General features: G+C 40.8%; 1 protein-coding gene across 6 annotated transcripts; it reads left to right on the top strand.

The window, feature by feature from the left end:
• Positions 1 to 227: 227 nt before the first annotated feature.
• Positions 228 to 24917, top strand: LOC122865630 (calmodulin-regulated spectrin-associated protein 1-B-like). Of its 6 annotated transcripts, none has more exons than XM_044174323.1 (20): positions 228 to 616; positions 1175 to 1356; positions 7363 to 7625; positions 9358 to 9519; positions 9722 to 9802; positions 11778 to 11837; positions 12226 to 12367; positions 12839 to 12978; positions 13076 to 13172; positions 13292 to 13418; positions 14391 to 14476; positions 15693 to 15777; positions 15932 to 18293; positions 18417 to 18553; positions 18668 to 18876; positions 19533 to 19595; positions 19962 to 20049; positions 20756 to 20877; positions 21337 to 21455; positions 21660 to 24917. In XM_044174323.1, the coding sequence occupies exons 2-20, from the start codon at positions 1176 to 1178 to the stop codon at positions 21948 to 21950; spliced, it is 4815 nt and encodes a 1604-aa protein (XP_044030258.1). In that variant the 5' UTR covers positions 228 to 616; position 1175; the 3' UTR covers positions 21951 to 24917. The 6 variants fall into 6 exon arrangements, with proteins under 6 accessions (XP_044030258.1, XP_044030259.1, XP_044030260.1 ...); XM_044174324.1 differs by lacking the exon at positions 11778 to 11837 and adding an exon at positions 11221 to 11253; XM_044174325.1 differs by lacking the exon at positions 11778 to 11837.

Below are 24917 nucleotides of genomic sequence, written 5' to 3'. Positions count from 1 at the left end.
CCCCACAAAATTTTCTGCTTTCTCTCTTTTTGCTTTTTCTATTGTTCTTTGTTCACAAACTATTTTTTATTTTATTAATTTATTATTGTTGTATTTATTTTATAGATTATTGTTGCTTGAAGAAATTCCTGTATGTTCTATACAGATGCAATGCCTGCATTTTGGTGTAGGTCAGAAATAAACATGAAAAACTGTCTGTCTCTCTGTATGGGCATACAGCGCCCCCAGCAGGTGAACAGGTGTGTTGCAGCCGATCTGACAGTCGTCCCCATAGAGACAGGCTCCTACTACAGGGCTGCTCGTGCGCCGTTAGACCTGCTAGTCCTCTCTCGGAGGCGATGGCAAGCGTCAATATGAAACAGCCGGCTTTTGGATATGAATAATTTCCTCGAAAACAGACTTCCGGATGGTTGCCAAACAGATTTTTTATTATTGGATTAACCACCAGCCGTCAGCCGCAGCTTTATCCTGAGAGGCCGGAGATTTGTGTCGCTGGGCAGGGAGGAGTCCTCTGTTATTTCACCGTTAAGCTGAAGCCAGGCCAGCATGTTGGCGTTTTAACAACACGTCCATCTCAAACATAAAGCTGTGAAGAGGACCCAATGCACTCTTAGAGGTGAGTCTTTGTCATGTTTGTCGGCTGAAATTTCGGGGTGTGTGTGTGCGCAGTTTAGCTAGCTAACCTAGCTAACGTTAATACTATGAACTTAATGGTGCTAGGTTAATGTCAGGTCATTCATTGGTCACCCTGTCCATCCTCGACTGGACCTAGCTCGAAAATAATTTACAGCGGCTGTCAAAGATGCTAATATTTTATTTAATTTTTGGTAGCTACTAAACCTAGAGCAGCTCTCATTTATGTCCAAAAGTGCTGCTTTTCTTTCACTCCAATCTAACACATAATCAGCTGATCATCAGTTAGCTACAATATGCAAATAGATGGTGTTTGTGTGGGATTTAAAAGTGCATACATATGGTTAAGGCATACGAATCATGGTGACTGACAGCAGAGACACCTACAGTACCAGCAGGAGGTGAGTCTATGTGTAATATTTCATATAATCACCAGAGCAGGTGCTGTCAGCGAGCCAGGCCCTGGTTGTTGTTCTTCATATCGATGATGTAATGTAGTTGGTTGCCACTGGCAGTAATGTTTCTGTGTCCCTCCGTGCAGGATGGATGTGGAGGTGAGTGCTGCCAGGGACAATACCTGGAGGAGAGCAGCAGCAGCAGCAGATGATGATGCAGGAGGAGGGGGCATGGAGGCTCAGGTCGTGCCGCTGGAGCTCTACGACTCTGCAAGAGCCAAAATAGACGCAAATCTCCGCTGGTTGTTTGCCAAAGCTCATGGTACAGGTAAGGCTTGCTCTGTGTTTTCCTCTTACTATGGAGACTTTGAATCATGTTCTCTTATGGTAGTCATATTATGGTGTGTTTTTATTTATTTATTTATTGGAGCAAACATCTAATGCGCATGAACTGAACTCAGACAGTTTGTCTAGTCTAGCTATGTAGCCCTGGTTCACTTAGAGAGGGTAAATGTGTATATCCTGATAAAATATCAGCTACTACACATGTATGGTATTTGTGTAATATAGTATATGTAGTATAGTAGTATTTGTACTGTAGTTGCATGAACACTTTGCTAGATGCAAGTCCTGTTAATTGAGCCTGAACAATTGCACCAGTTCTTTTTCTGGCATGCTGCCTGGGAGAGCAACAAAAACAACACACCTTTATAATGTTAAGCCAAGAACAAAACAACAACAACAAGTCACTTTTCAACTGAAAATGCCAAACTTTACCTAGTACCAGCTTCTCGAATGTGAGTTGCAGCTCACTCATTAAATAGATGCAGTTTGCTCTGTGAAATTGTGCATCTGCTCTTCTCTCGTAATAATGAATGTTTTATTTTATAAAAGTGTATGTAGTGGTCTTTGTTTTAAGGTGAGATATAAAACCCTGCTATCAACATCAGTTTGGTATCAATGAAAACCATTTTGCAGTAGATAATGTAGTCAAATGCATGTGACTATGCATAATGTGATTTAGAAATACCTTCCTTCCTGTTTACATTGATAGATTTATAAGTCATCACAAACTTATTGAGTATCATTCAGATTGCCATTTGCTTTGTTGTCTTTCACTGTCAAAAAGGTTTTCATACCATGACAGCATAGCCGCTGTCCAGTCCTTCATGTTTGTGAGTGAAGACAGCTCTGATGAGGTCTACTAAAACATTAAAAATGATTGCTCCACATCACCAGGCTGTGAGCAAATGTCTGGAAATTACTTCTTGAATGTGGGTTTTTGTGTCATTCACTGATTGCTCTCTGGGGAGTGCGAGCAGGGGGTCAGCTGTGCTGTTCATGCAAGCCTCTACTAGTCTCCGTGATTTTATTATCAGTATGACAATGAGGCATTTGGAAGGACACACAGAGACAGTGATTCAGTAAAGAAAAACTCTTTGTCATCATATCCATTTTATGAGCCGGACATACTGTAAGTGTTTCCTGCCCTGCAGTGCTGTCTCCTGTGTTGCAGTGGATGACTCAGTAAATTGACACTGAGAGCGGAGCAAAACCCTAAAATTCAAAGTTTGTAACGTGGTGAGGTAAACAGCAGCAGAGACACACCTCATTTTTAAATGTAACTTTCCCAAATTTTAAATATCCACTACCAGTATTGCACCATATCAGCATGAGTGACATCACATTAATCTCCAAACAGCTGGAGCATATTTATGCTTAACCCCGATGTTGAAAATACCCTGAGCGCTGTCTTGCTGGTCAAAGCTTTACCTCTCTTGTTACCCAACACTATGTTGTTCCAGGGCAGAGATCAGATGCCCATAATAAACACCAAACCATCACCTTTTCCCCCATCTAGCTTCCTGCTTCCCTTAATCTGATTGGCGCCTCCTGACGTCAGTGTGCCAGGGACACCTGGAAGCCTTTTACAGCAAGAGACTGATTTCTTGCACGAACTACACTATCTCCTTTTTCACACAGAAAATACAGTACTAGTGTTATATGATTTGACAATTATCATAACTCTTAACAAGTTCATAGAGTAGAGATGGTACAGTACATTTAGTTTTGCACTGTAGCTTAGCTTTTTTGAATACACGTAGATACCACTTTAGATATACATTTTCACCTAACCTTACTAGAATTTTTGTTTACCTTCCGCAACCCTCCTTCATACTGAATAAATTGATAAGCTATCAGTCCTTCCTGCTTCACACTGATTTCCTTTGGAGGTGCCAGTGATGCTACTCAGACTTTTTGCCTGCTCATCTTAATGTTGTGTAGGGCTGCAACTAATGATTACTTTCATTATCGATTTATCTGCCAATTATTTTGTCACTTTGTCTACAAAATTAGACCAGTTAGAAACTAGTGAAAAATCACAGTTTCTTGAAGCCTAAGATGGCGTCTTCACATTGCTTATTTTGTACGACCAATAGTCCAAAACCCAAATATATTTAGTTTACGATCAAATAACACAAAGAAAAGCATCAAATCCTCACAATTAAGGAGCTGGAATCAGGAAATGTTTGGCATTCTTGCTTGAAAAGTGACTGATACAATTAATTGATTATGAAAATAGTTGCTGATTCATTTTCTGTTGATCGACTAATTGTTACAGCTCTAGATCCAACGTTTTATACTGATTCCAGTACCGATCTGATGCCAGTGCTCTTTTCTCCGACATTTAAATTCTGTATACCTCACTGCAAAGAATAATTTTAATGTGAGTTAACATGAGGCCAGGGATTACTGTGGCATGTCAAAATGTCTTGGCGGCCTGCCATGATTAAATGAATGTAACTGATTGCGGAAACACTGAATTTTATAATGTCAGTGACAAAGAAACTGCATTTTCTGTGGATCAGTCAGTACCAACGCGGATACTGATTCCGGTATATTGGATTGGTGCATCCTACTCACGACTAGTACTCAACTTTCTCTCACATCTTACTTGCTTATTCAGTGTTACCATCACAATGATGCAGATATGGAATTTAGGTTTAGGCAGGAATTAAATATTTTGGTTAACAGGCTATGATACCGTAAAACAGTTAATTGACTGGAGCTTATGAATATATTTTAGTTCATCTGTTCTTCGCAACATATTGGTGAATTATGTGGTAATCCTGAGTCTATAGTAGGTAATGCAGATAACTGGGACTGTGCAGCATTTGGGCAAACTGCCTACAGACACCTGATGCACTGAATCCAGAATTGCATTTTATATATACTTAAAAAGCTTTAGAATGCTATATTCCTGTTAATCCTATAATATCTACAATAAACAGCCCAACAGTTATCAGTGGTGTGTTCCTGTTTTGAAACAGTATCTCATGTTGAAATACAATGTGTCTGTTTTATGTTTGTTTTCTGTCATACAATCCCTGGTCATTGACAGTCAGTGTGGAGGTCAGAAGAACCAAAACACTCTAATTAGATTAGCATGCAAACCAACCAACACAGCAGTGCTGGGAGGACTGTGTTGTCTGTGTGTGCTGGTGTGAAAGTCAGCCAGTCACATGTTTTAAATGTTTAATGGGATTGGACCTGAAGGCTTGTGGCTTCTTTGTTCAACACAGCCTGTTTGTTTAGACTCATGAGTTTTATTGATGGCCTTTGGAGAAACCTTGAAATCTCTTCTAAATGTTATTACCAGAAACCAGGGCCATTAGTTACTTCATCTTTATTTTATTTCTGATTAGAGATGGAATAAATTCTTGTACTTTTAAGTTTGTCATTTAAGCATTCAAACAGCTGTGAGAAGCTCTCAAATATATTGACAAGCTTGATCAGCCTGACTGTTTCATATTTCACATACCTTTGCCAAACTTTCCTCTTTCCCAAATTATGTTTTAGAATTATTGTTAGAATAATAACCACACCATTAGCTAAAATATGAAGCATAAAGACTTTATTTTTTCTGCAGGGTCAGACTTCTGAGTGTGCCCATAGGGTGCATTGGCTTAAAGGCTATGTTTTCCCAAGATACTCCATTAAGCCTTCTTATTGGAGAGAGTCTTTCCCTTGCAGAGCCCAGAGTCTGACATCCCTGCCCTGACTGTCAGCAAGATCTCTGCTGATCAGTCTGAAAGAATAGGAACAAAGGCTTTCCCTGCACCCCCTCCTCTTGATTTCTCTCTTACACACACACACACACACACACACACACACACACACACACACACATGCACACCAGGGTGGGCTTTAACGCTTGGATCAGGTGGATAATAAATATCTAAGGTGTATTAGCAACTAGGATTGGAGAGGAGCTCCTGCCTCCCCCTCCAGTTCTTCACGCCACTCACACATATACACACACACCCACCTCCTGATGTCAGGGACTATAAAATGATCCAGTGAGCATGCCTTGGTGAGGGGATGGGACAGCAACCCAGCCCCCACCTCCGGCCATGCTGGCATCCCCCATCACCATCTCCATGGCAACCAGGGAGGATGAGAGGGCATTCTGGGACAGCTGAGGCTGAGGAAGTGGGAGGAAGGGAGGAAGACATGCAAGATTTGCTTTTGTTTTGCTTTTTGAGAAACACAAATGAGAAAGCTCATGACAGACATGGAAGGATGTATAACAAGCATTTTCTCACATGATCTGGGATTCTCATGGCCATATGGCAGCACTATACAACAGCAGAGAGTGAGATAGATACTGTAGGTAGACTGTGCCAAGCAAGCAGTCTGTTGTGAAAGCTAAGGTTTTCACAGTGTGTTGTAGCTCTAATCTGAGCCTGCTGTGTGTGCGTGTGTGTGTTTTCCACTAATGGATCTCTTATTTAGTCTCAGTCAGCTGGCTTCTATGTGAAGCAAAATGAGAAAAGATGCTGTTGTTAAGTGGTTGAATATTATTGTGTCATCATTTATCCTCTTTTTAAATGTGGGTATTCTAAAGCCTACATCTTATTTCCTTAGTTTTGGTCTTGATTCTTATCATTTAAGATACATTTTTATTAATGTGTGTCATTTCTGAGATCTTGAGACTCATGACTTTGACAGACACAACCCAGTTTTTCAAAACCACTTATTTTGATAGTGAAACCAATGGTGAATGTTTACAAAATGGCCATTATGCATTATAAAACACTGTGTGTGCACAACTACAGTTTTTATGGTAGGTCAAAGTAGCACCAGAACGTAGCACAGCACAATCTAATGGAGGTTTAAAACAGTCTGGCTGCCTATGTGGCTTGCTCTATTGTCAAAGAAATAGTTTGACAAGAATTAGATGAGAAGATTAATACTACTTTCATGTCTATGCTTTAACTGTGAACCTAGAGCCAGCAGGCGGTTAGCCTAGCTTAGCATAAAGACTAGAAGAAGCCGGGAAACTAGCCTGGCTCTGACCAAAGGTTAAAAAAAATCTGCCAACCAGCACCTCTGAAGCTCACTATTTAACATGTTATATGTCTAGTTGTTTTACTCACAACAAAAACAAAAGTGTAAAAATGGCAATTTGTGACTATGTCTTGTAAGCTAATCGGCTGCTGTAGTTTCATACTTAGCGTAAAGACATGAGAGTGGTATCGATATTTTAATTTTTTTCAAATCTTGGTAAGAAAGAGAATAAGCTTATTTGCCAAAATATTTAACTATTCCTTCAAGCTATGTTGACTGGAGTGGGCATGTCCCTATATCTCTTTAATTTATCAGGATGGTAAAATCTAATCAATACTGACTGTTGTGGTGGACAAAACTATTTTAATTCCAATTTCTCTTTTTGTCTTTTCTTTTGTCCTCATCATATGCATAACTATACCAGTTGCTAACTCTATCAGACAGCCTCTTTATTCCTGCCTAAATCTACCCAGAAAGTGCTAGAAGCTAAATTTCATGAGTGCTTCAGGCCTTAACTCTGGATTAACATGTCCAAGGCATATAAAAATAGCTGCCCCATGTCTGTGTCCATGAACAGGAAAACACCAGGCTGGCTGGGACAACACCATCAGCTTAAGTATCACCACTAATTCCTGTTAGCTTGTTGGCTTAAAGCCTCTGGTCCACCTATTGGCCTTCAGGGTTGCTACCTAGCATGCTGTTTAACCATTGACTTTGTCTCAGTGCTCTCCTCTTGCACTGGTTTCTTCTTAGACAGTCTAATACCTTGAAAGTCTGTGTCTTGGAAGCTTCTCTGTTACATAACATAGTGAGGCATTGGTAGACACGTGTCTGCACAAAAATAGTTTGAATGTGGATGCATGGTGTGATTTCTGACTTAATACAACTTTAATAGGTAAAAAAAACCTCACTGGCTAACCCTGAATGTCTCATGAAGTAGACATTAATATAATAATACATGCATGCTTGTCATTCTTTCCAGATCACATCCCTGCAGACCTGCGGGACCCCTTCTATACCGACCAGTATGAGCAAGAACACATCAAGCCCCCCATCATCCGCCTGCTGCTGTCTGGAGAGCTGTACTGCCGGGTGTGTGGGCTTATCCTACACGCTGAGCATGCCGCCTCTCTCCAAAATCACCAGTCTGTTATCCAGGCCCTGTCCAGGAAAGGCATCTATGTCCTGCAGACAGACAACACACCTGTCTCTGATCTGGACCTCAGCTCGGCTCCCATCAAAATGGTTGGTATCTTAATCTTAATGTAGTTATAGACAAACATTAACTCAGCATATTAGTACTTTGTATCTTAACCTAGCCTAATGTATTCTGAAACCTGTAATCTGTCTATAGGCTATATTTGATTTCCTTCCTTTCAAACTTTGTTTTAACGTTAATATATGCTATCGTTAATTGCATCTTAAAAAGCCAAAACCGTTTTTCGAACAATATCTAGTTGTACCTGCCCAGCACCAAACGCTAGATTGACAAAGTTAGCTACTAGTTGGTGAACAAAGTGAAACATTAAGCAGCTAAACAGCTAGATATTTCCCGTAGGAGTTAGTGGAAACTAAAACAGAGCTAAAAGGAGAGTGAATGTTGGAATTACTTTCATCAGGTGATCAGACACACTACTCCAAATAAATGTCAGTGTTGCGGCGTTTCTGCTGAATGTGTATTAGGTACAGTTTGCCAACACATTCACTTTAACAACTTTATATGGTGATAATATGTCGATGTTGGGGTTACAGCTTGTTCCACTTGCAAGTTGCAAAAAAAAGTATGAACACTGCTTTAAAAATTATTAGATAATTAGTTGGTCAGGAAATGTTCACTTTTATGTAAATTAGGGTGCATTCTCTGCAGTAGTATAACCCAGTGAACTGGCAACCCACACTTGCCATCTGGTAACAAGCTACAGTAATGTGACTTTGCTTTCCAGAGACAAATATGAGCCAAGAGTTGGAATAAATAATGCACAAGTGGATGTGAGTGTTTTGCAGGTTTTAGATTGTGAAACTAAAATATTCATGAAGTAAAATGAACCAAAGGCTCAGCATTTGTCATTTAATATGAACCCACTTTTCAGAGGTATTAGTCATATCCCACAGGTGTCAAAACACAAAAGACAACAAGCTGGCTGAGACACAGCAGTTTTTTGCTGTGTTTATGTGTCAGTATATGAATGTAGTCTTTGCTCTTTGCTACATAGATTTGTACTAAGCTCAAGTGGAGACACTGAAGCGACTCTGAGACCATCATTACATGTAATAGATTCTTTGACACCCATTAATCAGACTGTCTATCCAACTGTCATCTTTTGAAGTGTTTGAGAATGAGTTGTTTATCTGGTGACATCTATCTTTCCCATTATATTGAAATGACATTTTTAAGTAAAAAGAAATCCATATGCCAGGCTTCCAGCAAGACACACACACACACACACACACACACACACACACACACACACACACACACACACACTCATTTTGTACAGCTTTAGCTCACCCCTGGCCTTTTTGTACATATAAAACAGTGTGTGAGTCATACAATGATGACAGTTTCCCCTCGGGGATCAATAAAGTATTTCTGATTCTGATTCTGATCGTCTCACGTGTAGGCTGAGAAGCATTTTGCTGTTAGAACTCTGCATGTTTCAGTCAAGAAGTTCTGCCCTGTTTCCATGGCAACTCAGTGATGGAGCATCTCTTGTGATTGTAAAATCAGCTTTGTCTTCACTGTCAGCAGAAAAGCACACACATGTACTATTATTATTAAAGCAGTACAATAATTGTATACAACATAAACGGTTTCTAATACAGATTTACGGTGTACACATCAGACATTTTACTTAATGCAGAGATTGATTATCATGACATGGGGCAGGAAATGTCATTTGAACATAGTGCCTGCCAAATCCATAATTATGTTTCTGATGTAATGTTCAAAGACAGCTCAAAATCCGTGTTCTTCCAGAGCTCCCACATCCACCTTATTGATGCTCTGATGATGGCCTATACAGTGGAGATGATTAGCATAGAGAAGGTGGTGTCCAGTGTCAAGCGTTTTTCCAACTTCAGTGCCTCCAAGGAGCTGCCTTTTGACCTGGAAGATGCAATGGTCTTTTGGATCAACAAGGTAAGAACTAGACAGGGGTGTTAATGTTTACATTTGTGCGTTTGTCTATCTGTGTTGACCATAGACTGTATATATAGATGGACGACATGTCAGTTCCATTTCCAATCACTACTGCGCAGACTCTGGCTCCAACTGATGTAACCAGCGCAACATGGTGACCTACAGTCTATGGTGTTGACCTACAGTATCTTTGTCGCTCTAGGTGAACATAAAGATGAGGGAGATCATGGAAAAAGAGCTGAAAATTAAGCAACATCTGCTGGAGTCACCTGGTCACCAGAAGGTAACACCCTATGTGTCTCTTTGTTGTATAGCCTTGTATCACACTCTCTTTGTCTGTCACTTTGTCTCTTTCTCTCACTGCTTCAGAAAGAAAGCTTCCTCTCTGCTGAATAGTGTCTTTCTTTAGTGATGTTGTTGCCTTTGTTTATTGTCCTTCTGGCTTGGATTTCATACGCATGCATTCTTTCCTCACTGGGTACATTAACTGTCAGGTGTGTAGGTTTAGTCATTGGATCTTGCTTGCATTGTGATCTGATGAATACCTCACATCACCTTGTGATGACGTTTCTGTCTTTTGTGTGGACCCCCTATGTCAGGGGTTTTCAAAGTCTGACACTGTACTCCCCCCCAGGACAAAATTGAGACAACCCCACCCCAGGTGCAATTTTAAATTGTTGACTTTTTGTCTATATGTCCACAGGTTTTCAACACAGGGCAAGTATATTTCTAGATAGAGGAGAATGTCTGTATTCCAGGTATATAAGAACCATGTTGTTGAGACATTCTGAGCCTTAGCAGTGTCAAAAAATATTGATAGTGTAACATGAAAAAAGTTAATATTAATGGAATTAAACTTTACTGAACTGTAGTTTTGGAACTACAGCTCCCATACTTTGGGGGCTTTTTGGGATGAAAACAGGAGGTAAAATGTTGCAATGGAATTAGTTAGTTAGCTGTGGGCTACAACTTGAGCCCTGTGTTTTTAGCCTATATTTGTATACATTTTGCCAAATTAGCGCCATTAAAAGTATGCCGAATTAGTTATTAGCAGTTCTGTTCCTCTTCCTGCATCTATCACAGGATTACTTTATACTGAAACTTAAAAACATGATGATTCTCAGGCAAGTTCTGGAGTCATAAGGAGCTAGAGATAGTGATATCCTCGGGAAGTGTAAGTCATGCGAATCTAAAAATATGTTTGTCATGTCTGTGTGTTCATTTTTGATTGAGTTATGACTCTGCGCCTCCCCTTCAACTCTCCCACACCTCTCTGGGGAGGCACGCCTCACAGTTTGAAAACCTCTGCACTATGTTGATTTGCCTTGTTTCCAATCAACCAGTCAGAAAAGGCGTATTGTTAAAAGACAAATGTAAGCACAGTGTCTTGTTTGGTTGCTTCTTAGAGGGTAATGGGGTTGCATTAGTCTGAAATAATGTGACAACACAAAGTGAACTTTTAATTACAATATGCACAAACGCCTGTAGTTTTTTTCGTCATTTGCCTCTTCTCTGTAAAACTAGACATTCTTGACTCTGTCTGTCTACCCCTTTCCAGTTGTCTTTAAGATCAGATCTGTCTCCATGGTAACAGGGGATAATCTGATTTACTGTCACTGTAAATGACCCTTGACTTGTGTGCTGCTCTTCCTGTTTGTGTCTCCCCAAACTTTACTCCCCTTCTTGCTTCTTGGATACTAGTCTCCCTCCAAATGGTACTGGAAGCTTGTACCTGTAAGTGCAACCGCTCGCAACCGCCTGTGTGAGCGTATGTATATGTCTGTTTGAGGTGTGTGTGTGTCAGACAGCACAAAAAGGAGCCAAACTAAAAATAATAGCTAATGTGATACACAGCAAAAAAAGCCCAACATGGTTTAAATACAGTTTTACAGAGAATGCAGTGATGTACTGTATAAATACAATGATGTATACAATGAAGATGACACAGTGCCCCTTGGTGGCAAAGGAAGAAATAACAAGTTCATAAGACTTTTTTCCCTGCTCATTTGCTTTTACTTTGCATGAAATCCTTAAGCAGTTCCTTCAATTTTCAGCTGAGCTTTCACATTCATCAATTTTTTCTCATCACTTTCACTTTTTATCCACCAAAGCTGAAGTGAACTACCAGGCAGTTCTAACTCATTGTTGCCATAAAGTAATCTGTCTGGAGTCCACTGTTTAAAAATGTCCACTCATCCAGTCACGGCTTGCTTCATTTCATTAACTTCCTCCCAATCATTTCTCTTTTCCCTCACCAGCCTGATATATTGCATGCTCTGGCCCACTGCTTATTGGAGCCTGTGGAGTTCTCTCACATGGTAATGTACTGACCATTGACCCTTGTCTTAATTTCATCCTGACCTTTATTGTTTTTCCCTTTTTTTAATCATTTATCACATAAACCAACTACTAAACCCACCTTAGTCTTAGTTAAATTATTATACCTGAAAGTGGTTAACATCCATGACAGGTCAGATGCACAAGGTGCTCCTCTCTAAGCCTTTGAAAAGCTACACCTGACATAATCTGATACCAGATAAATAGTTACAGATACCTACTCTACAGTATATGTGTTAAAGAGAGCCAGAGAATTACTGGTAGTGAGAAATGCTGTGTTTGTGTGTGACAAGTGAGCATGTGACTCAGTGTTCTGATTAGATACATTTGGGTACTTTGTTTAAACTTATTCCCTCTCTTGCTGTGTAGGTGCGTTACCGCAGAGATCACCTGTCAGGTCGGACACTTCAGCACTTCCCTCTGTTGGATGACCTGTTGAAGGATATGTCTGACGGCACGGCTCTGCTGGCTTTGATCCACTTCTATTGCCCAGAACTCATTAGACTGGAAGGTATGGTAGCATGGGACTGCTAGATCCTCTGAAGAAAGGTACAAGATACTATAGTTGTTCACTCCCTGGAGCCATAGTCCACCACTATGTTGTCGAAGGTTATATGATGTTGCCTAAGTTTTCAATTTTGGGAAATACGCTTATTTGCTGAGAGTTAGATGAGTAGATCGATACCACTCTCATGTCTGGACACTAAATATAAAGCTAGAGCCAGGAGCTTAGCTCAGTTTTAAGACTGGAAGGAGGGGGAAACAGCTAGTCTGGCTAGCTGTAAGGGTAAGGTACACAAATCAGCCTACTAGCACCTCTAAAGTTCACAGTTTCAAGTGTTTATGCTAAACTAAGCTAATCACCTGCTGGCCTTAGCCTCATATTTAGACATGATAGTGGTATTGATCTTGATTTACCACTTAGCTATTAGAGTATACAGTATTAACTTGATAATAATGACCATTGTTGTCTTCTGTGCAGACATCTGTCTGAAGGAGGTTCCCTCCATAGCAGACAGTGTGTACAACATCCAGCTACTAAAGGAGTTTTCTAATGAATACCTGAACAAATGCTTCTATCTGAAGCCTGAGGACATGTTGTATTCTCCACCAGTACTAAAGGTGAGCCCGCAAACACTTTACAACCAGAAATTACAAAAAACAGCCTCAAACGACATTGTCATGACTTTCTATTGAACTTGATCATTGTGTCTTGCAGAATAACGTGATGGTCTTCATTGCTGAGCTCTTCTGGTGGTTTGAGAGTGTGAAGCCAGAGTTTGTACAGCCCAGGGACCTTCAGGAAATCAGAGATGGTATAACACACTCTCTACTTTTCTTGTCATTTATTGAACTGCTAATGGTTCTTTTAAACAATGGCGTACTATGTTATAGGATCCCTTCTAATGGTTAACCCCTTCTACTATTTTTGTAGTGAGATTGCTGCTGCAGCCTAAGAGTTCACGACCCCATGTTCCCATCTCCAACGTCACCAAACGTAGTTTCCTGACTTCATCAAACTCTGCCGACATCTTGACCACGCCCCCGAGCCCTGACCTCAGGTATTATCCAGTAACTGTGTTTTCCAGCAACACCACACAGACAGTTTTACTTTAAAGTTACAGGTTTACTGATTAATGTACTGTAGTTTTTATTTTCACATAAGAGTTCTGAGAAATGCCTCATGCCTAAACCTTGTTTTGTTCTTTCTATTGACATTTGTCCATTTGCACATTTTTATGTTTGTAATGTAAAACGTACTATAGAACACAGTACTAAAGAGAATTATATGATACATTCTCACTACTCATACACAAGTTAGTATGGTAAAAGTCACAAATATGAACAACCTCTATGTGTGACGTACATTTAAATCTGAAGTATGTCGGTAATTTTCTGTGTTAGTATCAATATTTTTTTTTTCATTCCCACAGTTCATTACAGCACTTTAACTGTAATATTAAAAATGCCTCTGCACTTAAAGGTTCAGTGTGTAGGATTTAGTGGCATCTAGTGGTGAAATTGCAGATTGCAATCATTTGAATACCACTTGCCTCACCATCCCCTTCCAAGTGTGTAGGAGAAACTACATTGGCCGTGAAACACGAACGCCCCTATCTAGAGCCAGTGTTTGGTTTGTCCATTCTGGGCTACTATAGAAACATGGTGGTGCAACATGGTGACCTCTGTGGAAGAGGACCTGCGACCTCTGTAGATAAAAACGCCTTATTCTAAGGTAATGAAAACACAACGATTCTTATTTTCAGGTGATTATACACTAATGAAAACATACTTATAAATATTATATTCCATTTCTGCCAGTAGCTTCTCCTAAATGTTACACACTGGACCTTTAACATACAGTGTGGTGCTTCACAAATATTTTAAGTGTAAAATCATTAGTGTTAATTTGGATATACACTATTCGAGGAAAAGAAGCTTTCTCTATATGATAACATTTTTTAACATCTCAGCAGCCAAAATCAAACCAGATTTAATTTTAAAACTCAAACCTCTCTGTCTTTCCCTTACAGCACTAAACCAAGCACGTTAAGCCCATCTCACTCTTTATTGCCTCTGAGACAGAGACAACAGAAAGTGGCTGAGGAGAGCACTTCAGGTAATTTCCGCCTGCTCCAGTGCAGAGTTTTTGCTGGCTTAAGTCACAAACAAAGTTCTTCAAACACTGAAAAGGTACAGGGAAGATAGACAGCAGGAAGAACCCAGAAAAGAGCCCCCTATGTCATTTGGTGATGAGACTAACTGGCCCCTCTCAGACACACTCTGACCAGTCTCACAACAGCACTGCTTTCCAAACACCAATCAGAGTAAACCAAATTATAACGCAATGTAAAGAAACCTATTTGGAACATTGGAAAGACGACACTAAAGCCAAAGTAGATCAGAATGTTATCTGGCCCTAAAAAGAGATTATGAAGTGGCAGAATATCTCTCCACTGTCAGAGATAGAAAGCAGAGACAGATCCTAACCAAGTACAGGCTCAGTGACCACAAACTGGCAGTCGAAAAAGGAAGACACAAAAAATCCTGCCAACCAAAAGAAAACAGAAAATGTGGTCACTGTTCCACAGGAAACATTTACTTTAACAAGTTCAACTCAGTATTCTCAGATTTCAAAGAGCTAAATGACCTCAAAATTAAAAATACTCCTAGGAGAAGGAGATAGAGCATATCTTGCTGCCCAATATGTATCAACATGCCACAACCCGAGGGACAGTGAATGACCTAGACACACACACACACATTAAAAAAAGCTACTTTTTTTTGCAGTGTTTATGTGGTTTTCACTATTTCAGTATTTTTTTAACTGCAAGTCTACATTGTTTTTAAATTCTCATTATAATAATAATAATGATTCTTCTTCTTATTATTATATTATCCTACTTATCTATAGATATTGTAATAGCACATTTCTTTTGTTTATGTAGATGTTTTTATTTCACCCATGCTTTGGCAATGTTAACGTCTGTTTCCCATGCCAATAAAGCCCCATTGAACTGAACTGAAGAACATTGTTCTTTGAAGGTGAAATGTACCTAAGTTGCGTTTGTGTATCTTTCCTTATTTGCATGTCCACTTCTAACAAAAACAACAAGGTCCTCACTTGATAAGTTAATTAAAGCATTTCGTGGGAATATTTAGTGTTAATAACATTTCAAGTAGTACACTTCTTTTATATCATATTTTTTGGAGTCAGTTTTATATTCTATCTAGAGAGTTCATTCCCCAAGTGTAGATTATTAAAATCGTCCACAATTAATTTAGCATGTTTGAGAAGTTCTCTTTGTAATGTGGATTATATTTTCTTTTTACAGAACTGAGAAATAGGTCCAACTCTATGACACATACAGACGGGCAGCATCAGGGCTCAATACTGGCCTGGCCAGAGAGGAGACCAAGGTGAGCAGTGTGATTACAACCTTCACAATTACTGTGCAGACTACACTTATTCAATTTAATGTATCAGCTGGTACAGACATAACAGACAGTTGTTGTTCCATGATTCTTATACTTAGCTCACATACATGGTATTCCTCCCTCTGTTCCTATCCAGGCCTTTATCCCAGCCAGTACCGTACGCCCTGCATTGTCCCCTGGAAGACGATGCAGACAGTATCAGTCTTGCTCGCTCCATCAGCAAAGACAGCTTGGCCTCCAACATAATGAGCATCACCCCTAAACACATGCTGGGGTCAGGTCCTCATTTGCCTCAACACAGACTCAGTGGTCAAAGCCTGCTTAGTCACATGCACATAGAGGATGAGGAGGAGGAAATAGAGGAGGAAGAACTGGTTTCTATAATCCACCCTTCTGCATTTTCTCGACGTCGACTTGGGAGCGACATGGAGCAGGATGAGCTGGAAATCCAGTGTGCAACCTCCACCTCAAGGGTTTCTAATAGTCGTTGCTCTCCCCGCCTCGACATGGGTCCCTTAACTCCCGACCGCCAGGCTGACAGCTACTATCTGGAGCCTTTGATGCCTGCCATCCTTAAGCCAGCCAAAGAGAGGAGCATCAGCCTAAACAAGGAGGAGGAGAGTGGTGAGAGTTGCTGTAGAGCAGCAGCTGCTGCCAGGAAAGCAGCCACCAATGTCCCAAGCACCTCACAGAGGAAAGCCCCAGCGGCCGAGTCAAACAGAAATACCTTTACACCCATACTTGTGGTAGAATCAGTCCCTAGCACTCTTAGGCCACCCACAGAGGGGTCGATAGACATCTCTCAGTCTGGGAAGAAACAGTCCCAAGGCTTTTTCCTTCATTCGTCAGGAGAGCCAGACCGCCACAGTCCTTTCTCCACTACGCTGGAGGTAGGGCAAGACTCTGACTCTGACATTGCAGACCTTGAGGAAGATGATGAGGAGGACGATCAGATGGAGCTGACTAAAGAGGTGGTAAAGAGAGGAAAGGGAAAATACTTAGAGGGGGGAGAGGTGTGTGAATTTGGAGAGGGTGAGTCAGCTAAACTGAGAGAAGATTTGAAGGTTAGTGAGCGGGACGATAAGGAAGACTGTGAGCGGGACGATAAGGAAGACTGCAGTGGACGCTCAAGCCCTTGCCTCAGTACCATATCCTGGGTGAGCAGCTGCAGTGCTTCAGGCAGCACTAGTGTCAAGATGACCAGCTTTGCAGAGAGAAAGCTCCTTAAACTTGGCCTCCGTGATGGATTCTCAAGTACCAGCAGCTCTCAGAAAACCACACCAGATGGCTCTGAGGTTGCCCCCTGCCCTCCCTGGCAACTGAGGAGTGATTGCACCTCTAGCTGGATAGGGAAGGAGCCTAGTTCTGTGTTGGGGAAGAATATGGTGGTAAGTCCCCCGGTAGTGCCTTCAGAGCTGCTGCAACTTCACATGCAGCTAGAAGAGCAAAGACGTGCTATTGAGTATCAGAAGAAGAAGATGGAGACCCTATCAGCACGGCAGCGACTAAAGCTAGGGAAGGCTGCATTCTTGAACATTGTTAAGAAGGGTGGAGGAAAGAGTGATACACTTCCCCTGCCCCTGAAACCCTCCCAGGAATCCTCAGAACTAGCTGACAGGAGTAGAGTGAAGACCCCGTGCAAGGACGACTCTTGTCTTGATGCTCTGAAGGTCCAGGCAAAGGCAGGTCAAACAGTGGGAAGACAGATGAACAGAGACAACAGGTTGAACACCCTGTCCCAGGATAATATGGCTGAACCTGACTTAAATGAGTGTTCCCACTCCATAGATCTACTCAATGAAGCTATTAGTTCCATTCAGCACCAGATGATGCAGCTCTCTTTACAGCAAGACCTGCTGATGAAGCGTGTGGTGTCACCTCCAGAACAGGTAGAATCAAGCCCTAGCACAACCCCCAACACAACACAATCAGCATCCTCTACCTCAGACTCCAAATCCTTTGCGGTTCACTTTGTAGATATCAGTGGCAGCAACTCTGCCCCTGCTCGCCGTCCTCCCAAGTTTAGCTCCAGCCAACGCAGCAAAGCTTCGGAGCAAAAACAGAGTAAAGACAACAGCAAGATGGTTTCTATCAAGTCTACTATTCAGTCTCCTAGAGAAAACTCTGTTGAAGACCAGAAGACAGGGAGTATTGTTGAGAGCTCCAGACTAGAGAGAAACATTCAGAGAAACACCACCTTCAGAGTCCATGATGACCCCAACCAATGCAGCATTGGAGAGGGAACTGGAGACTTCTTGGACGAAACCAAGTCACAGGACCCAATGTCGCTGACACAGGCTACAGAACAAGAGGAGAACAATGTTGCCAACTCAGGGCAAGAGGCTGTGGGTGGACATGAGAATACCAGGTTCAAGGGTCAACTGATTGAGGTCGACCTATCAGGTCAGCTTAAGGATCCACTGGAAAATGGCAGTGCAGATGTTACAGACTGCACAGCAGAGGGCGAGCAGAAGAATGTGCTAGGCTTCTTCTTTAAGGTAAAATTCAGCATTTCTGCATTTTCTTGTGTGCGTAACTTGTGATTTGGAATATCAAGAGTACCCTCTGAGAAGCATAACTACTAATTCAATGATCAATGACCACCGTTGTTTATCTTCCAGGATGAAGAGAAAGCAGAGGATGAAATGGCTAAACGTCGTGCTGCCTTCCTCCTCAAACAGCAACGCAAAGCTGAAGAGTCGAGACTACGCAAACAACAGCAAGAAGCTGAGAGTGAGCTCAAACGTGATGAGGCCAGGTAAGTTTTGGTTTCACACGCTCACAAATTGATTATAAGGATAAGGAATTGTCTAAGTCTGCAGGTGTGTGTGCAAGGGTGTATCTTTGTCATTTCTCCTTCCCTTTCTTCAAGGCGCAAAGCAGAAGAGGAGCGTGTTCGTAAGGAGGAGGAGAAGGCACGACGAGAGCTAATTAAGCAGGAATACCTGCGGAGGAAGCAGCAAGCATTGATGGAAGAGCAGGGTCTGGTCAAGCCTCGCCCACGGACTAAATCCCGCAGGAGCAGGCCTAAATCACTGCACCGTGAAGAGTCCAACAGCCTCTCCAAAGGATCCACCACATGTAAGAACACCTTTAGTACTATTTTTGTCTAGTGTTTCATGTTGTCTTTATGTTTGTTGTCAACTTAGAGTAGTGTGTTTGTCTGCATGCTGATAGGCTGTGTTTGTGCGTGTATTTTCAGTTTAGATAGTGTAGTCCCTCATTCGTCCAGGAGTGTTCTATCGTAGAAAAGGTTTCAGTCGTAGTCATCTGGACACTGTTTTTAGAATCAAGACATTTCGACTCCCATCCGGAAGTCAATCTCAATTATGAAAAATTAGCATATGCTAATCAGGTACTTAACAGTGATGAGGGAGGTGCAGCCAGAAAACAATAGGCCTGATTACTGATTACTGGGCCATCATGGAAACAATTAGGTCAGTTTCAGGTGAAACTAGGCAGAGTAATCAGCAGATACTCAGGAAGACTCCTTCCTGAGGGCAGGGCTTAAGTAACACAGAGTAGCTTAAATTTCTGAGTTCCCGGTCCATTTTTTACAATTAAGAATGACTTCCAGATGGGAGTCGAAACGTCTTGATTCTGAAAACAGTGTCCAGATGACTATGACTGAAACCTTTTCTACGATATGACTGAAACCTTTTCTACGATATTTTCAGTTTAGTTCACTTTTGTGTACATTCGTCGTCATCCTCTTAGTGTGTACATGTGTTATGCAGGTAATTCTCCTGAGGTGTCCATGTTGATCAAAGCGAAGAGCTCAGCAGCAGGCTGCAGGGGAGGTGAACCTTCTAACCTGCTCTGCATGATGTGATATTAACCATACGCAGCCCATTAAAATAGTGACAAAGCCTTGGGGTGTCAACTATGTATTACATACTAGGAACATCAATCAGTCTTTTTAGAGTAGCTGACTTATCTATGATCCATTTGTCATTTTGTTGTCTTGCCTATTATGCAGCTTCTGTCCCTTGTTTAAATTACGAGGTTGTAAACTTAGTATTTAGAGTAACATTACATTATCAATTTGGGTCACTGCTTGTCATGTGAAAATACAGTAGAATAGGTGTGGGGGATGGGCAAACAACAATGTTATTTTGTTTAGTAAAGTAACTGGTACTAAACCCTTTTGTCTCTGTCATTTTCAGCTGATCTGAGCTGCAGTCATCGAGGATCGACGCTCTCTTTGGCGACTGAGGCAGACAGTGTCATCTCTGGAGGGGCAGAGTCACAGAGGTGAGACTTCCTAACATACTTTTTTTGAAAGATGCAAGGCAGATAGATACCTGTTGCACTTCATATAATTAATGACTTTTCCAAGGCTTCTGGTCTATGTTTGAATATAAAAAAATGTGAACTTTTAGCTGTTAGCTGACTGTGTTGTATACACTATTAACTATTAAAAACCCTGCAAGGGAAGAATATATTTGGGGCTCTCTATTTCTAAAGACCAAAAATCAAGTTGTTCTTTAAACTTTACTCCTATTATTCAAAAAACTCAAAAGAAATTGAATCAGAGGTTGCAAAGAGTCTTACTAAGGCTGAGGAAATATCTCAGCTCACATATGCACCATATGTTTTTGATGACATTTTTCATTAATAAATGTAAATTTAGCAATTAAAAAAACTTTTTTTTGTTTTCCGGAAGGATGTTGAGCAATATGTGAAACTACTTTCTAATTCAACTAACAAAAAGGCTATCATAACACTTAATATCTGTGTGTTTTATAATATTTTTGTCTAGCGTGATATACCCCTGGCTCTTTTGTTATTCTTCTATTTGTATACTATCCTCTGTATACTGAATCTGTATTGTTATTTTATTAATGAAATAAATAAATAAATAAATAAAAGAGATTAGTGTTGTGTGTAAGAGCAGAGGAGATAATCTCTATTGTGTATCCATGTAGTCATTTGATTGACCTATAAGTGTGTCTTCCAGGGCTGGATCTGTGTGCTCTATGGAGTCGTTCCCTATGCTGAGCAGGGCGTCTAGCAGGAATATGGAGAGGGACTGGGAGAATGGCTCTATAGCCTCTTCCATCACTTCAGTGGAGTACAATGGTGAGCAGAAATGCAGAAAAAGAGTAAATATTTATTTAACCATCACAAAGCAATCATTTGTGCGGAAACATTTCTAGCCAAGGCTAAAGATAAAAAATATTTCTGATTTCTGAAATATTCCGGGAGTTGGATGAGAAGATCGATACCACTCTCACATCTGTCCGGTAAATATGAAGCCAGAGCGAGCAGCCGATTAGCTCAGCGTTTAACACGTTTATTTAATACATAAAAAAACTAAACTAACTGAGACTCCAGGAAGTCACTGCACCTGACCCTGCTTCCAGTCTTTATGCTAAACTGGCTTCAGCTCCATACTTAATGCAGAGTAATGAGAGTGGTATCGATCTTCTCATCTAACTTGGCAAGAAAGCAAGTATGGGTATTTCCCCCAAACTATTCCTGTAAACACTTACAGACTTTTATTTATCTTATTAATCATTTTGTTATGTTTGTTAAAAGGTCCTAAACTCTTCAAGGAGCCAAGCTCCAAGTCCAACAAGCCAATCATCATCAATGCCATCGCTCACTGCTGTCTGGCTGGAAGGGTTAATGAGGCCCAGAAGAATGCTGTTCTGGAGGTCAGTGTGATCATTTGAAATGAATTTATTGATGGTGGATTTATTGTGAATATGTAGAAGCTGTGCCTATATAGCTATCAGTGAACTCATGGCAAAAGTAAGTTGTTATTTATAATTACTTATTACTCTCACATACATTACATTTTTCACTCATGTTTTGCCATATTCAGAAATTATGTTTTGTGTCTGTTTCACTGATCACAGGAGCTGGAAAAGTGCGAGTCCAATCACCTGATCATCCTCTTCCGCGACGGTGGGTGCCAGTTCCGCGCCATTTACTCGTACTCACCGGACACCGAGGAGATCATCAAGTTCACAGGTACAGGGCCGCGTGCTATCAGCCGGAAGATGATTGACAAGCTCTACAAATACAGCTCGGACCGCAAGCAGTTCACCGTCATCCCCGCCAAGTCTGTGTCGGTCAGCGTTGACGCCCTGACCATCCACAATCACCTCTGGCAGGTTAAGAGACCAGGGAGTGCACGGAGGAAGTGAGAAAGAGGAGGAGGGAAAAATAACACTTGTTATAATTTTTGTTCTATCTACTACTGTTGGGCAGGACCCAATAATCTCTGAGATGATTGACATGTGATCATGTGACATGTAATTAGACGGTGGGGGGTCATCAGATGTTCTCATTAATGGAGATGTCAGTCTGGCAGTGCGAGAATATGAAACACCTGCCAACTGAATGCTTTTTTCTTTTTGTCTCGTTAGCTTTTTATTTTGCATGTCATACTTAAATGTGGGTATGTCCTACATTAATTAAGCACTATTGATGATTGACTGATTCTTATGTAGCATTGAAGAGGAGATGGACTCTCGAGTCAAATACTACTGAATCTACTTTCAGAATCAAGCACACTGCTGATACCAAGTGCAACTACAGACAGGCAGTGGTGAACAGTCACTTGATAATGTCTTGTAAAGTTAAAGCTATTTCAGCTTGGCAAAAAAACACCCTACTGCTGTGATTAATCCAGGCTCCACATACAGAGCCCCTATTATTCACCAGTAGCTATTACTGGTCAGTGCTTTCAAGAAGAGAGGGAGCTTTGAACAAACTTTTTTATCTAAGTATGGAATGGATGTTAGTGAGTGATTATGTCCAGTCTTGTTTTCTGTTTAGTGTGTTTGGGGAAGTGTGTGAGTCTTTGTGTTAGGGAAGGGGAGAGCTGAATGCACTGCTTGTGCATACTGCTCTGAATGTGTTCTCTCACTCTATTGATTATGCTTTAAAACGTCTGTCATGCAACAGAACAATAGAGCAAAGCAACAAAACTTTTTCTTTCTAGTTTGGGAGCTGCGTGCTGCTGTTACAGTGAAAGAGAAATAATGTTTTTACAGTAGGGGAAATTCTACTAGTATTTATTCTAAACAGGAAGCGCTTTTGAAACTCAGTGCATTATACCTTTTCAGTAGTGCATTATATTGTATTAACTTCATATTTATAGTCCACCACCCAAATGAGCCATCTGAGATCCCTGACTGGCTCATATTGCTGAACCAAAATGAACTCAGCTATGCCACTGAGCTGTTTGCTGCTCATTAACTGCTCACTGGATTCTGATTGAGACGTACGATTTTAATGTAGCCTCTGGCGCTCAACACTAGTAATTTCCCTGTAATGACTGACTGTCAGCAGCTGGTATAATGTGGAGGGGGAACTGCACAATACTTGATATTTGTCTGCTGCATTTTGTACACTTTTGAGTAGTATTTTTTGTACATTATGTACAAGTTATGTTTACTAAAAAGCAGGCACTATTTTGAGGTTTATTCTGTTACAGGCTTTCAGAGATGTTATGAGTCTTATTTCATTGTGTTATATTGTTCCTTTGTTTATTTATTTTGAAGAGATATAATAAAATGCAACTAGGTATGTTTTCTGATGAAATGTGTGTGCTTGCTAAAGTTGTAGTGGTCTGTGGGTATTTTTGCGTGCATACAGTATGTGCATCTGTTCCTTCCTGCTCCCCTTTTCTTTCTTTGACCATCTGCCTTCCTGTTTCACTCTCCTCTTTTTAGTCACATCTGTCTCTGGCTCTGTTTTTCTGCTGCTCTCTATTCCCACTCTCTCTGTCTCTTCCGGATGTGATAGAGGTAAAAAGTGTGCTTATGAAAGGTCTGTAAGGCTGTTTAGGTCATAAACCATATTTACTCTCACACATAAATTATCACACACTATTATGCACAATCATACCCTCACTCACACTTCTGTTTGGGCCATAAATAATTTCTACAACACAGTTAAGGCAGAACAACTCTTTCCTTCCAGTATAGGCGTTTTTCAGGAAAAGCACAAGTGTAACTCCTACCTACCTCCTCAAAAGCTCACAAATTTACATGTTGTTTGTAAATCTGTGAGGTCACTGCTCCTGGCCAAGAAACAGTCCTGCACACACACTCACACACACACATATATATATATAAAGCTCTGTAAAGCTGAGGGAGTTAAGGTGATAATTCTCTGTAGGTTCATCAAGTGACTCCTGTCACATTGTTTTCACATCATTTGATACATTGTTATTATAAAGATATTGATTATGGCCACTTTAACCATGGCTCTGTCCATACCATGGACGCTACTTTTCGTTTCGTTTGACATTTTTGAGAGCACTACATAGAGCATAAAATTCACACTCAAATAAAGTGGCAGACAGTAAATAGAGTGCTATATAGTAAATAAGAGGTGATTTTAGACACAGCTCTGCTCTTACAGGTCATACTGCTTCACCTATTCTCTCTCTTGCTGTTAATTCGTCTACATTCAATATATCAAGCCCCTACACCCACAGTAAAACAGCACAGGTGTTTTCACTTGAGCTGTGTGATTAGACCTCATCTCCAATGCTAGTTCTGTGACTCCCATTACTTTAGTCATGCAGCTCCTTCCTTCTTTTTTCACATCAACACTTCTTCACCCTTCTCTTTGTTTCTCCCTCCTGTTTTCCATTAACATCTCCTTTTCTTTCACCAGCTATTTTATCATTCAGTATTCTTAGTACAGAACTGAGTTTCACAGAGCTTTGTTGTCTCATTTAGGCCGTTAACTTTGACAAATCTACATTGAGCTCAAACTGTTTCCTTGACCATCCATTGTTACAACTAGCACGCTGTGTGCCAAATTAAACTGCCTGACTGTCGTAGAAAGGCCCACACCTGTCTATCCCACAGAGCTCTGTTCACAGAAGAGCTAAATTTATGCCAATTACCTGTAGCTATAAGCTCTGCAAAGCATAGGCACAGCCATGCTTTGAACTAAATGCTCACATATGCTCAACATGCTCAAATTGATCAATGATAATGATCACAATATTAACATGCTGGTGTTTGGGGGGAGGGGTAATGTTTAGCACTAAACACAAAGTACAGCTGAGGCTGACGGGAATGTCAACTCGTTTTAAGGTATGACAGCTATACACTGTGTATTTATGGTGCTAAATAAACTGTGCAAGCGTT

The sequence above is a fragment of the Siniperca chuatsi genome, linkage group LG18 (genome assembly GCF_020085105.1).
Source record: "Siniperca chuatsi isolate FFG_IHB_CAS linkage group LG18, ASM2008510v1, whole genome shotgun sequence".
NCBI lineage: Eukaryota > Metazoa > Chordata > Actinopteri > Centrarchiformes > Sinipercidae > Siniperca > Siniperca chuatsi.
This window is presented reverse-complemented; position numbering and strand designations above follow the sequence as displayed.